General features: G+C 36.5%; 1 protein-coding gene across 1 annotated transcript in view; it reads right to left on the reverse strand.

Annotated features, from left to right (window-relative positions):
• prkx (protein kinase X-linked) overlaps window positions 1-13,520 on the reverse strand; it is a 48,827-nt gene extending 35,307 nt beyond the window's left edge. The window contains exon 1 of the mRNA XM_084105844.1: window positions 12,805-13,520. Coding sequence (XP_083961970.1) covers window positions 12,805-12,967 — 163 coding nt within the window. The 5' untranslated portion in view covers window positions 12,968-13,520. The remainder of the gene's footprint in view (window positions 1-12,804) is intronic.
• Between the last annotated feature and the right edge of the window lie 406 nt (window positions 13,521-13,926).

Raw genomic sequence — 13,926 nt, forward strand, 5'->3', positions numbered from 1 at the left:
TTCGCATTCATTCACTTTACACGGACCAACCGTCACTCTCAGTAACAACGCGTTTATGCAGGCTACAAATGCACACTTCACAAGATATCACAGCTGGATTCGATTAAATCTGCAAGGTTTGTGAAATTAAATGTTTATTAGATATTCAGAGATTTGTTTAAATTATGTAGATCTTTTGCATTTGCTGAATGTTGACGGTAAATGATAAAGTATTTCAGCCTGATTGCTTGCCTTTTCTGTTACAAATAATATAAAAGCAGCGCTTTACTTTTTCCCATACCATTTACTTTTTTTGTTTACCAGTTCTGTCTAACAAAGTATTAGATATGACTGACAGCGATCGTAAACTAATGAAGATGGAGAATGTGAGTGAGCGCTGTCGCCGCCCGTCAAAATAAAAGTCTGGAGTGCCGTCAAAATAAAAGTCCCGCTTCCAAAACATCGGCCCATCAGAAAAACTTATCGGCTGATGCCGATATTTTAAAAATGCCAAATATCGGCCGATATATCGGCCTTGGCGATATATAGGTCAACCACTAGCTGTAAGCTTTGACAATGAGCTGATGGAATGCACACTTTTCTAGATCCAATCAATTCCCAATTCATAAAAAAAAGAAAAGCCACACCCTCTGTTTTTCTCATTTAATAGGCCTATTTCATTTCACTCGAAATATGTCACAATACTGAAGTAAAGTCGTCGCAACTTCCTGTTCACAGTGACTTCAACCTAAACATTTTGTTCATCAAGATAATCTTCACAAATTAACACAACCTTTATGAATTTTGAAGACTACATATATTCACCAGAAGCAAAAAAATAAGCTATAAACGTTATAAACTACACCATGGTTGCTACAACGTCACCAGCACTAAGCTTCGATGACTCTTTCAATATTTTTTTTTTTTAAATCTACAAGTTGTAAAGTTTGAGTTCAAATAGTTTGCAAAAGTGCAAACTATAAATACAACAAAGCTGTAAAAGTCTAGTAAATAAGTGTTTCCTTGTTCGGCATAATGCCGTTTAATTTCCCCGAAAATCTCTGTGGTCCTATTAAGCCACTATTAAGCCACTTGTTAGCAACCACATAAAAGCTTAAAGTCACCATAAAATCTAAATTGACTATTCTTATTTTTTTTGTAATATTAGATAATTTATTATAAATCATTAATCTGTACAGTGTGCACATAATTATATATTTTAAAATTCATGTACCCTCATAATCTTTAATCAAAACGGCATCTCTTCTCTTCTCTGATGACGTGTTCACTGGCGCAAGAGTGGGACAACCTGTCACTCACATTAGATCACAGCAATAGACAACGATTCAGCGATCCAATGCAATCCCAATGGACAAACTCAAATTCCGCCCAACATTTTTTCTTGTTCGAGAAGTTTACTATACGACACAATAGCAGTATTAATTTTGGCAGCCATTTTTTATGTAGTCTTAGTCTTCATCTTCAGACGAAAATGTTAATTGGTCTTAGTCATATTTTAGTCATTTTGTCTTTCAGAATTTTAGTCTAGTTTTAGTTGACGGAAAGCCATTACATTACATTACATTGCTTTAAATAAAACAATGTTCAATAAATAAGCAATGATGGTAAAAACGAAGTGATACTTTTAAATATTAAATTAAAATCGCCAGTAGGTGGCAATAAGTCACTTTCTTTATGAGTGAGTCATCGAGTCATTCATTCATTCAGTAACGAAGCAAGTGGCTGTATTTATGAACGGGTAATTGAATATCACTATTCGTTCAAAGCCACAGATCCGTTCACAAATCACTGCTGTGTGCTGCAGTTCTGCTGTGGTGTTTCACTGCAAAATAGAGCAATAACCCTACTGTCAATACTGTTTTAAATGTAGTACATCACTTAATGTTACCCTTTTGTTTGTTGAACTGTTGTATAAAATCAATGTAACATTTGAAATCGTGTGGATATTCAGGAAACATTGCATTCTTGCTCGTATAATATGATCAACATTAAAAACTGCTGGATATCAGCCTGCATTTTGATCGCAGATTTAGTCACACAAACAGCGCAAGCGGCTCGTGACAGAACACAGACCGACTGAATGACACTTTAATTTAAGTAGAAAATCTCAAATGAAGATCGCTGAACTCCAGCTTACTTGTCTGTGTTTTCAGATCATCCGTGCTTCTTCATCAGTGTAGAGAGAGCATGTGTGCGCGCATGGTTGCCAGATACTACTGAAAACACTGGGTAAAAAATGTGTTCTTTTAACAGAAAAGCTCTGACTGGGGGTTTAAATTACTGAAATCTGACAACCGTAAGCATGAACGCTCGTAAAACAGTCAATGTGTTGTCGTCTCCTTTATTTGACAAAAACAAGTGGTTTTGGTTTTTTTTTTTTTTAAAACACATTTCAGTCTCGTCTTTTTTCGTCAATGATATTGCATATGTTGATATAGTTACAGTTATTGTTTAATGACGTGGGTGTCGTCTCTCATCATCTAGTCATAGTCAGGGAAAAAAAGGTCATCAACGAAAATTTTTCGTCATAGTTTTCGTTTCCTTGCACAATAGGGAAGAAAAGACTACTTTAGCTTCCGATTACCAAAACGTTTCCGTTTCCGTTTACTTTAGCTTACTGACTTTACCAAAAACCCATTGAAAAAAACAAAACAAATTACGAGAGAACTGCAAGTGCAAAACTGCTGTTTTAAACACAACTAAAATAGTTTTAGGACTCTATTGTAGGCTGTTTTTGGTTCCTAATTAATATAGCAAACCAGGTTCAAACAATCAGTTTAATAAATATGTATAGATATATTTCCAGTTTTCTAATTAGGCAGATCACTCTTGCTTCGGGTGGCAGATGCCCCATTTATCTGGATATGAGAATAGCTTTTACTTTTTCAGTTATCAACCTTAACCATTATCTGGCCATTATCATGATTATGAGACACCAACCTTATTTTAAATCATTAATGAATACCTAATTGAAGGCATCATTAATGGATTAATTGATGTGTGGTATTAGATTTTCTCGATAAATAATTTTCTTCTTTGGGGTTTACAGCTGGTCTTTATAAAGGCTTTAAAAGTTTTTTTTATTTTTTTTTATAGAAGTCTCAGTAAAGCACGATTTCAGCCTTTCACTATGAAACCCATTTTTTAGTAATAGTCTGGCAATACATCTGACTTTACACTGGTGGGCAGAGATAACCTTCACTGAGCTGCATTTAACCTGTGATATCAAATGCCTTAAAATCACTAGAAAATGTCCCAAGCTGTATTTGCCATTACTTAACAAAAGAACACTTGTGCCATATTATCCAGATTCAGTCACTTTTCTACCATAAATCAAATTAGAGCAAAAAGTGAGTTCTGACGATGATTTCCTCATTATTTTAATGACAATTTAACGATAAGAGCATTCAGATAGGAGCTTAAACCATTCGTCACAGACCGTAAATCTCTACCATCCCACAAAAAGCTCTGCAAATTGGATTATTTATGCTGGGCCTAATGCTATAGTATACACTTTGCATCCCCGCTATCCATTTTTATACAGGAGATCGCCTCTCAAAATGTCATGAGCAAAATTTTCCCCTAAACCACAAAAGTAATTTCCTTGTACAGTAAATCACAGATATCACATAAGGATCATTGTTTCTCGGAAATAGTACATTTCCGCTCCAATAAAAACTGTGAGGCTGTGCAGCAGCGTGCAGGTGCGCACATTTTCCAGAAAAGTTTGTTTTTATGAATCACAACTTATGCGTCGGAAGTGGCGTACGCCTCTTTCAGGGCCTGTTTTGTGCGTAAGCAACAGTTATAAATGAGGCTGTGCAAATTAAGGATTTGTATTCTGTGTTAGGGCTGGGTGATATGGTTACAAATAAAATCATATTTCTTGTATTTTCTGGCTGAATAGCGATACAACATATATCTTGATAATTTCTACTTTTATCTATTTCGATTATTTTTTCCTGTATTTATTAAAAACAATTATTTTACATCCTGCCCAATGTTGTTCTACAAACAATGTTCATATTGAAGGCTATGAAAACATATGTAAAAATGTAACCATATAGAATAGGCTATGCTATACTGTATATTATGTGCAAAGAAAGGGTTAAAATCACATTACATTCTAACATTGAAACAACATTACAATCTTTTAAAAGTAAAAGTTAAAATCACTAAATTCAAAATGCACGGACTAAGTGTTAACTAAGAGGCACACACATTTACTCATCTGACATCTGATTACTCCATTACAATAGTCACATACAGTTCCTGCTATCATAAATATGCAATTGTAGGTTTAAAATTCTACATATGGCACATTTAATGTCAAACAAGAAATATTTGAGCAAAATGTATATTTTATTCAGAATTATTGCGGTCTATTCTATATAGCCTAGTGGTTCAGGGATAACATCAAAACCTGGAAGACTAATTTGCCACTGGTTTCCTCAAGATTTTCCCATGGGGTGTCATACCAAGGTTTTTCAATTTATGAGTAAAATAAGGTCTGTGGTAAACATATATTGACGATACTTGCACATTTTGCTCTTCAACGTAAATGAAACACACCCATATCGAAATAACATTTTGAAGCTGTAATGTTTATTCATATAAAAAAACAAAAAAAAACGTATGTTTCTATAAATAGACAAGAACGTTTGGGGTGGGATGTGTGTGTAATTAATACATTATAGAACAAAACGTGCAAGTATTGTCAAGTTATGTGAGCAGCGGCGCTTGTTCACTGAAGTCTGTGAAGTTTAGGAGAGACTAGCTTGAATAAGGCTCATCCACTCCTGACAGCAAAATGGAAATATTTGCACGACTTTCTAACATTTACAGATGGAGAATATCGGATAAAACGGATCTCTAAACAGCACAAATAGCCTATCTGTCAGAGCATCTGACGGGGCAAGTAGCGTTTAAATATGTACACGTTAACTATATCTTACAAGTTATTTTGAAGCCCTTAATATTAAGCATGCCTCATGTTTATGACAAATTGGATTATGCGCCTTCTACGCTATTTTTCAGATGTGCTCGTAATATCAAATAACTGTCGATATAAACAGTCTCATATGGTTTATAAACATATATTGATAATTGTACAAACTCGATATACAGCCCAATTTTGTGTGCTAGTTGTTTAAACCTGAGTATGTATGTTGATGAAGATACTTTATTTTTTATTATACTTTACTTTAATTATAGAAAAACACTAGTTTACACCAGTTACGTCCAGAGACGTGGCTCACACGTGAGGCTGTAGTGTGTAAGCAACCCAACCCCCATTGATGGAAAAGATCAAAAGTGTGGCTACATTTCACCAGCGATGTCAACATGCAATACTTTGCCAGTGCTTTGCGGCAAGCTTCATGTGTGCGCTTGAGCGCGAGGCATATATTCCACCCCCCAGTGGCCTATATGAGCCATTGAGTCTGTAAAAAGTCAACAAATTGAAAAAATAAACCCAAAGTTTTGTTTATAGGTAATATGTAATGTAATCTTGTTAAAACCGATTTAAAAAAATTGGAAATTGGAAAATCTTTGAACGAAACCCACACCCTAAGTGCCCATATATCAGACTTTTGTCCCGTCCACTGCAATGGTTACCACTTTAATCATTGCAATTTCAAGAGTGAATTATGTGCATGGCCATTAATCAGTGAAGCAATCTACACTGCACACAAAATCTCTTTACATGGCTTGCTGCGATAGTCGGTGTTGCCGGTGTTCAGCTGGAACACCGGTTACATCACTTGCCCACCGCGGCACCGCCCCCACCGTCGTTTAGATTTTTTATAGTAATAAAAATTATTTAGTTAGAGAACAGACACTACAATTAAAAACTGAACGTGTGCTCAATTCAGCGTGAGCTGAACGAAAGTCACAGCACAAATCAGCAGCAGGAGTCAGATTTCACCTCACTTTGCACATTTCACCTCACTCTTGACTGACAATACGACGGCGGAAGGTTTGGTTTCAAAGCGAAATGTAAAAGTGCCTATTTAAGTGAGTTTGTCATTGTACTATTTTGTTGCGACCCTCTACGCACACCTTGGCAATAGAATCGCCATTGACTGGTCAATTTTTTGGGTTACTCGTGTGGTAGATTTTTAATAGATAAATAGTAAACTGTATATTAAACTAACATGTCTCTAACATCTAACCTTACTTCTCTTTTCAGGCCTAACATGATAACACTCTGAAACACAATGTACTAAAACGTTCTGTCCTGTGTTTTTTGATGTTGTATTTTTGCCATACCCCTTTGACTTTGGTTGTGTGAGTGTATAAATAACAAGTTTGGGAATTGAAACTAGACAGATGACTAAATTTGAACCTTGTCATTAACAATGAAGTAATCATTAAAACAAAGTTTGCTTTACCTGGTAACAGAAGGGTTTGTCTATGAAAACCAATCAAATTGTGGGGAAATTATGTAATGCAGTATGACATTTTTGCCATACCTCCTTATTCTATAAAAACTGTTGTATTCTTTTAGTTGGTGGGATTCTCAATGGAATTTGTCAGAGATCCTCCGGCCTTGCTTCTTCTTGGGGGAGATTCTCTGAGAACTGCTCGAGAGATCCTCCGGCTGTGATTAAAGCATTTAAAGGACATTTGCTAAGGTCTGTTTGTCAATTATTCCTGCGCAGGAAGTAAGCTAGTTACGGGAACAGGTATTAGTACCCAGCCGTCGTCAATGTGTAGACGCGCTAGAGTATAGGATTAGCACCCAGTCAACGTCGATGTGTAGACGCGCTAGAGTATATCTATTATAGGCCCAGGTAGGCTTAGGTCAGATGAGATAGGACTTAGTTAGGTTTAGGGAAAAATCTACGACACTCGCCAGACTGATATACTATTATTAGAGATGCACCGACAGGAATCTTTTTTGGCCAATCCCGATACCAACATTTGTCACTTGCTCTCTTATTTGAACTTTTGTCTTTAAAATAGATTTGTATTTTGATCATGTTTTAAATGAGCAAAGTTCAACTAGCTTAGTTTATTGATGCATCATCAGATAACTATTGAACATGGATTGGAGGCACTTAATGTGTGAAAATAACAAAACATGCTGACACATGTGCAAAATACTTCTGTACACATTCCGACCTGACCTGGTTGTTTTCTTAATGTGAGCTGTTCTCCTCCTCGCCCTGAGGCCCTTAAACAATGACTTGTCCTTTCAGTTTCACATTGCCAGGTAAAAGAGGTAGATAGCATGACCACAACTACTAATAACTAAAACATCAGGCCTTAAAAAGGGTGGCAGGACAAATAGCCACTATGCCGATCACCATAACTCGATAATGAATGAATTCTTATTCAAGTATGTATTCAAGCACTGTTACTCTCACCTATGGCTAAACAAACATCACTGGTGGAGTTAGACTAGACTGATGCAGGTTGTTATCTTATGATGTCTGTTCTATGGCTTGAGTAATAATCCTGCCAGTTTCTGCCTGAACTCACATGGTGCTAATGAGAACGAGGAAGTTTGTGGTGCTCAGATAGGAGGTAACAAGTTCTTGCCATGCATTTCAATATAAATAGAGGGGCTTGTTTAGAAACTGAGCCTTCTTTTAACAGATACAATTTGGGCACATGAGATTTACTCCTTGTCAGACAGGCCTTGTTCCATTTGTGTGCGCAGTACATATATAAATTACTTTTCACTGCCAAATGTGGGAGTAGAAGAGAAGGTGTGTAATGAAACTAATTAAAATGTGTTAGAGGTGTGAGTGAACTAAGATAGTGAGGTCTTCAGGGGCAGAAGTGAGAGGAAGAACAAAAAAAAAGGTATTAAGTATTCTTATTGGGTTAAGTTTTAAAAACAAGAAAAGCACTACCATAAACTGCAAATAAGTAGTAGTAAATTACAAACTAATTTTATAATTAGCATTGCACCGATGTATGTGAAATATAAATAAATGCAGGCTAAAACATTCTCGCTGCTGAGTGGATGGACTTTCAGTTTGTGTAACCATGTCGTGTAATCTGCCATTTTGGAATAAAAAAAGGCTAAGGTGGGGGAAAAAAATGAGATCAGTGAATGACTATTTGTAATAGCATTTAAAAGTTGAGGGTCAGTAAGATAAAAATAAATAAAAATAAGTCTCTCACCAAGGCTGCATTTATTTGATCAAAAATAATTAACAAAAGTAGTATTGTAAAATATTATTACAAATAAAATAATTGATAAATTAATAGTTTTCTAATGTACTTTAAAATGTAATTTATTACTGTGATGGGCTGGCAAACCTGAATTTTCAGCAGTACTCCTGTGTCCTGTCTTCAGTGTCACGTGATCCTTGAGAAATCATGTGTATTTGGTGTTCAAGAAACATTTCATATTTTTATTGTGTTGAAAACAGTTGTGCTGCTTAATATTTTTGTGAAAACTATGGATTTTTTATGTGTGTGTGTGGATATTTTAATGAACAGAAGTTTAAAAGGACGGCATTTTACGTCACTAATAGAGCCCAACCGATAAAGGATTTTTAAGGCCGATACCGATACAAATATTTGGTGATTTAAAAATCCGATATTCCGATATATCGGCCGATATATATATATATTTTTTTAAATCCAGAAACGTGTAACAAAACATGAACAGATTTTCCCTAACATTAGTTATTTGTAGTTATTTAAGAGTCCTCAGCCTTACTAAAATAATATAATGCAGTTTAAAAATATATATATATTTTTTAAATTAACTTTATTGTCACAACAGAACAGAATATATTAAAGTTCTGATAAATATAATGTATATTAAAAATACAAACTTAAGATACGAAACTTAAAGTCCTTTGAACAAAAAAAATCAACTATTATTATTAATATTGACAGTAATAATTTAAAAATAAATCAATGATGATGATATTATTATTATCATCATCATTTGTATTATTATTAAACAAGACAAAGGTCACTCCTAATTCTATCCATCTATTCCATCAAGCTACAACAAACCATTTTCAATCATCATTTGCTGCCTGCCTTCTAAAATCTACTACTTAGTGATGTACTAAATACATTATGTGAGGTAATTAACACATGGTTACCGAGTCGATCGTTCCCTGGGATGCGTTTTCATGAAAATCGAATGTAAAGAGTTTTATCTCTAAAAACAGATTAACGTTAGCTTATAACGCTAGTATATAAGAGTAAGTAAAAGTAAATCGCTAGTTAATACCACTAACAAGGCTCAAAATAGCCTCACACTAACACAGTAGCATAATGAGGGTCCCTACATGCAAACCGAAGCATTGAGAACTTTGTAAGTGTACAGACAGTTTAATAAGAAGATACTTTATAAAGACAGTACATTACGCGTCGCGTTTACAGGCATCATCTTGGAAAACCGTCTCGACTAGTCGAGTCACGAACGCCGTGCTACGTTAGATTTCACAAACGTAATTCCTATTGACCAGCTCACTTAGCACGGCGTTCGTGACTCGATTAGTCGAGACTGTTTTCAAAGATGACGAATGGCTGTAAACGCGTAATGTACTGTCTTTATAAAGTAACTTCTTATTAAACTGTCTGTACACTTACAAAGTTCTCAATGCTTCGGTTTGCATGTAGGGACCCTCATTATGCTACCGTGTTAGTGTGAGGCTATTTTGAGCCTTGTTAGTGGTATTAACTAGCGATTTACTTTTACTTACTCTGTGCCCCATATACTAGCGTTATAAGATCATCTGTTTTTAGAGATAAAACTCTTTACATTAGATTTTCATGAAAACGCATCCCAGGGAACGATCGACTCAGTAACCATGTTAATTACCCCTACAGTAACACACACTTGGATTTCACACACGTGTAAAAGAAAAGCTAACTTTTATGCACAGGCTAGCTGCTATGTTTGATACTTTTTCTCTCTGTCTAAATATTCACTCCTCGCGTGCCTAACTTACGTTTTACAATGCAGGGACTGGAACTACAGATATGCTAGTTATAAATACAGTAATCATTACTTTATTTAGGCAGAATAAGTTTGTTGTGATTTCCAAGCTCATTGATGTTAGCAGTCTTCCTTGTAGAGTGCGCTCTGGTGGACAAACTATGCAGCACCAACACTCATAACATGGTTGCAGGGTGTTTCGTCCGCTTTTATTTTATTTTTTAAATATTCATTTATCGGCCGTTATAAATGCCGATACCGATAGTTTGGAAAATGCCTAATATCGGCCGATAATATCGGCCCGCCGATATATCGGTCGGGCTCTAGTCACTAATCAATTTAATGCACCCTTGCCGAATAAAAGTATTATTAATTTTTAATATTCACTGCATTTCTTTCCAAGAAGAAAAAATTTGAAAAAAATTAGAATCATGCCAAATTATGATTTACTTCTAAAAATGTTATTTGTTTAATAAGGATTTTTTCTTTATGATATCAGCAATTATATAACGCAGACATTTGTGACTATCCCCCAAAAAATATCCGTATGAATTTATCAAGTCATAGTCAATACTATGTGAATGAAAATGAGACTATGAGATGTAGACATACACTTAAAGGGTTTGTACTGTTGTGCAACTGGGTGCAACCAGCTTTCAGCTGATGCAACTTTGAAAACATTTTTTTTTTTTTCTTCAAAAAGTTTCCTGGTGTTGTTCATTCGTGAAAAGTTAATGGCATCCACCCTTTAAAATATAAATGGAGGGGTTGCACTCCTACGGAGCCCCTAAAGGGACATGGTTGGTGGAAATTGTTTTAGGTTGAGAGATTTTTTTTTTTTTAACTTTTGCGTTCCCTCGCAAAGTTATTTGCGTTCCCACGCAAAACTTTTGCGTTCCCTCGCAAAGATATTTGCGTTCCCACGCAAAACCTGTTTTGAGCTCGGACAGACACTTCCTGTTGAAATGTCCCGCTGGCAGTGTTTCAGAGCTCAGTACGTTAATGGATCATTTCATAGTGTTTGAACTTGGACTCAAATATAAAGAAATGCGGTCAGTGCTTATAAGGAGTTCAGTGAAGTTGGCAATATTCACATAGGCTATTCGAACTTCCCTATTCTTGAGCTAAACGTTGTTAAAACACAAACAACACCTATTTACAATCACAGTAACCTAGACAACGAGCTACAACCCGATTCTCATCAAAACAAGCTTTATAATATAGGCTAAATTGATCTCTATGAGCAGGCGGCTGAGAGACTAGTTCAAAGGGACCGTCTGCAAAGTGCAATATAACCCAAAAACGACTACAGCATAAACTCATAGTCAAAAATAGTCATTGACTTCAATGTTACAAACTGTAGTGCCACCAAATTCAGTTTACACATCAATGGTGACCCACTGGTCATACTACACTACTTTTGCACATTTTATATTATGAAAAAATTCAATAACTTCACTGTAACACACCAAATTTAGTTCACACATGACACATCACTGCTCTAATGTTGCAACAGTTAGTTAGGGAAGTAATTGCACATAAAAAGTAGGTAAGTAATAATAATAAGTAGGCCTATTCTTTACACAAATGATATTGGTACTGTAGGCTACGCAGCTTTTGCATTATATTTGCTTACTGAATTTGATGGCATTACACTGTACACTTAGCCTAGAAATCTAGACGCACCCTAGCGGCAGCAAAATGTATTTTGCAGCCAGGTCGGTCTAGCAACTCTCCATTGACTTTCGAGCTGCAAAAACCTAAACTGGGTCAGGCCAATCACGTAGTGTATAGAGCAGGCGGGGCGGGCTTAACATATGACGACAGAGTTGCGACGGTTACCTGGCTGCCACTTGAAAACAAAGAATAACGGCTGCTGCTGGAGAACAGTCTTTCGAATCGGCTTTGTCCGCGACTCTGGAGGACTTGGAGTTAAGTTTTTCTTTGAGAAAAGAGCAAAGAACGGCACTTAAGTCATTCTTAAAAAAAGGAAGATGTGTTCGTAGTTTTGCCGGCCAGATATGGCAAAAGTTGAATCTATCAACTAGCTCAGCTGTTGGGAAAACGCTCTGGTTTCTTTATATTTGAGTCCAAGTTCAAACACTATGAAACGATCCATTAACGTACGGAGCTCTGAAACACTGCCAGCGGGACATTACAACAGGAAGTGTCTGTCCGAGCTCAAAACAGGTTTTGCATGGGAACGCAAATATCTTTGCGAGGGAACGCAAAAGTTTTGCGTGGGAACGCAAATATCTTTGCGTCGGAACGCAAATAACTTTGCGAGGGAACGCAAAAGTTTTGCGTGGGAGCGCAAAAGATTAAAAAAAAATAAATCTTCCATCCTAAAAAGAATTCCACCACCACGTCCCTTTAGGGGCTCCGTACACTCCTGATACATCCTGATAGTTTTACTTTAGCAGTTTCTTCACCCTCATGATAATGTTGATCTTTACTTCCGGGATTTCCCACCTGAGCCTCACTTTCAAAATGTCAGTTAAAACGAGTCGAATGTTAGTTTTAGAGAATGGCCTCAAGTAAATTTATAAAATCAGCTGAAAAATCTACTGGTAACAAGTAACAAAATATCAAAAGTGTATTTTTGAACTAGGTCTTGCTCTATGGATGCAGGTGTACTTGACAACCCATTACTGCATGCATTCCCATGGGAATTCCCAGGGTAACTTATTATGCTGCTACAAAGCTCTGGTTTGTCTCTTTGTATAGTGGTAAGAAGCGATCACCTTGAAATGCTAAACCAAGAAATCACTTGTAGGACAAACATGGGTGTACACATTTTAGAGAAATATGATAACATTTTGGAGGATATTATTTGTTGACTAAAACGTGTTTAATCTGATCCAGAAGGACCACTTCTTACTTACCAACAGTGGCAATGGTGTCCAGGTCATCTAGTGTATAGGTCCTGTTGGTGGTGAGGGATGCGGCCCCTGCGGATATCGTGGGACTGCCTGCGTCTGTCCTGCCACTATCCCGACCAGAACTGCTTTCATTATTTATTCCAGCTTTGCCTTTAGTTGATGCCATCTTCTTCCGTATATGACCAATCTAACTCTAGCCACATTAATGGCCAATTCTAGATATCAAGTCCAGAATTTCCGCTTTTGGAAAACGCGCTATCGATAACATACACATTGATCTGTTTTGGTCAAGTTAACATATCCTTTGTTCGCACAAACCAGACTGTGACCCTCTGCTTTCCATCGCTTGGCAAACAGAAATGTATCAGAACAATATAGACTAGACTAGTAAACAGTCTTGTTATTAAAATGTTCAGCGATTCATGTCAACGGGACTGTCATTTATTCTATACTTTATTACGGATGTCCCCTGTGCGACTAACGTTACAACTGCACGTTAACAAAGACAGGAGTGGACAAGATTCAAACTTCAAGTCTTACGAATCCAGGCGGTTTATCCAGTCGAAAATTTCCAGGAGCAAGGGTGCGGTATAAACGCTGGTTAATGGTCCCCCAATGTAAATTGCCAGATAACAGAGACATTTAAATTATTTACTTCCCCCTTCCGTACCCATCAAGAAATCGGAACCCATTTCCCCTTCAAAACATCGCTCAGCGGCAAGGAAACAGAGAAACGCTTGAAAACTGACAGGCAGCGGTGTTGACCAATCATATTCAGCACGATTGCGGCAATGTCCAATCGAACGTTAGAAAAGGCGGAGCACTGTTTGACTGACAGCTTGAGTGTACGTATTTTCCCTGTGGTTTGTAGCACATGTAGACAACGTAGACATCACCACGCCTAGGTTACTAGATGCTATTTTGGGGGAGGAGGACACGTTGTAGCTTGAGTCTTTTTGACATGAGAATTTTCACCTTTCAGATAAGATCTAGGATATTTATAAATTTCATTTTAATATTTTTTTTCTTGAACATAATCAAAACACGTGTTTGATATTACTATATCCGTTAATTATAGCACAGCACATAATTCTCACTCATCTAAGAAGATGTCTAATACTGAAC

Source organism: Abramis brama, assembly GCF_963993115.1.
Source record: "Abramis brama genome assembly, chromosome: 2".
Classification (NCBI taxonomy): Eukaryota; Metazoa; Chordata; class Actinopteri; order Cypriniformes; family Leuciscidae; genus Abramis; species Abramis brama.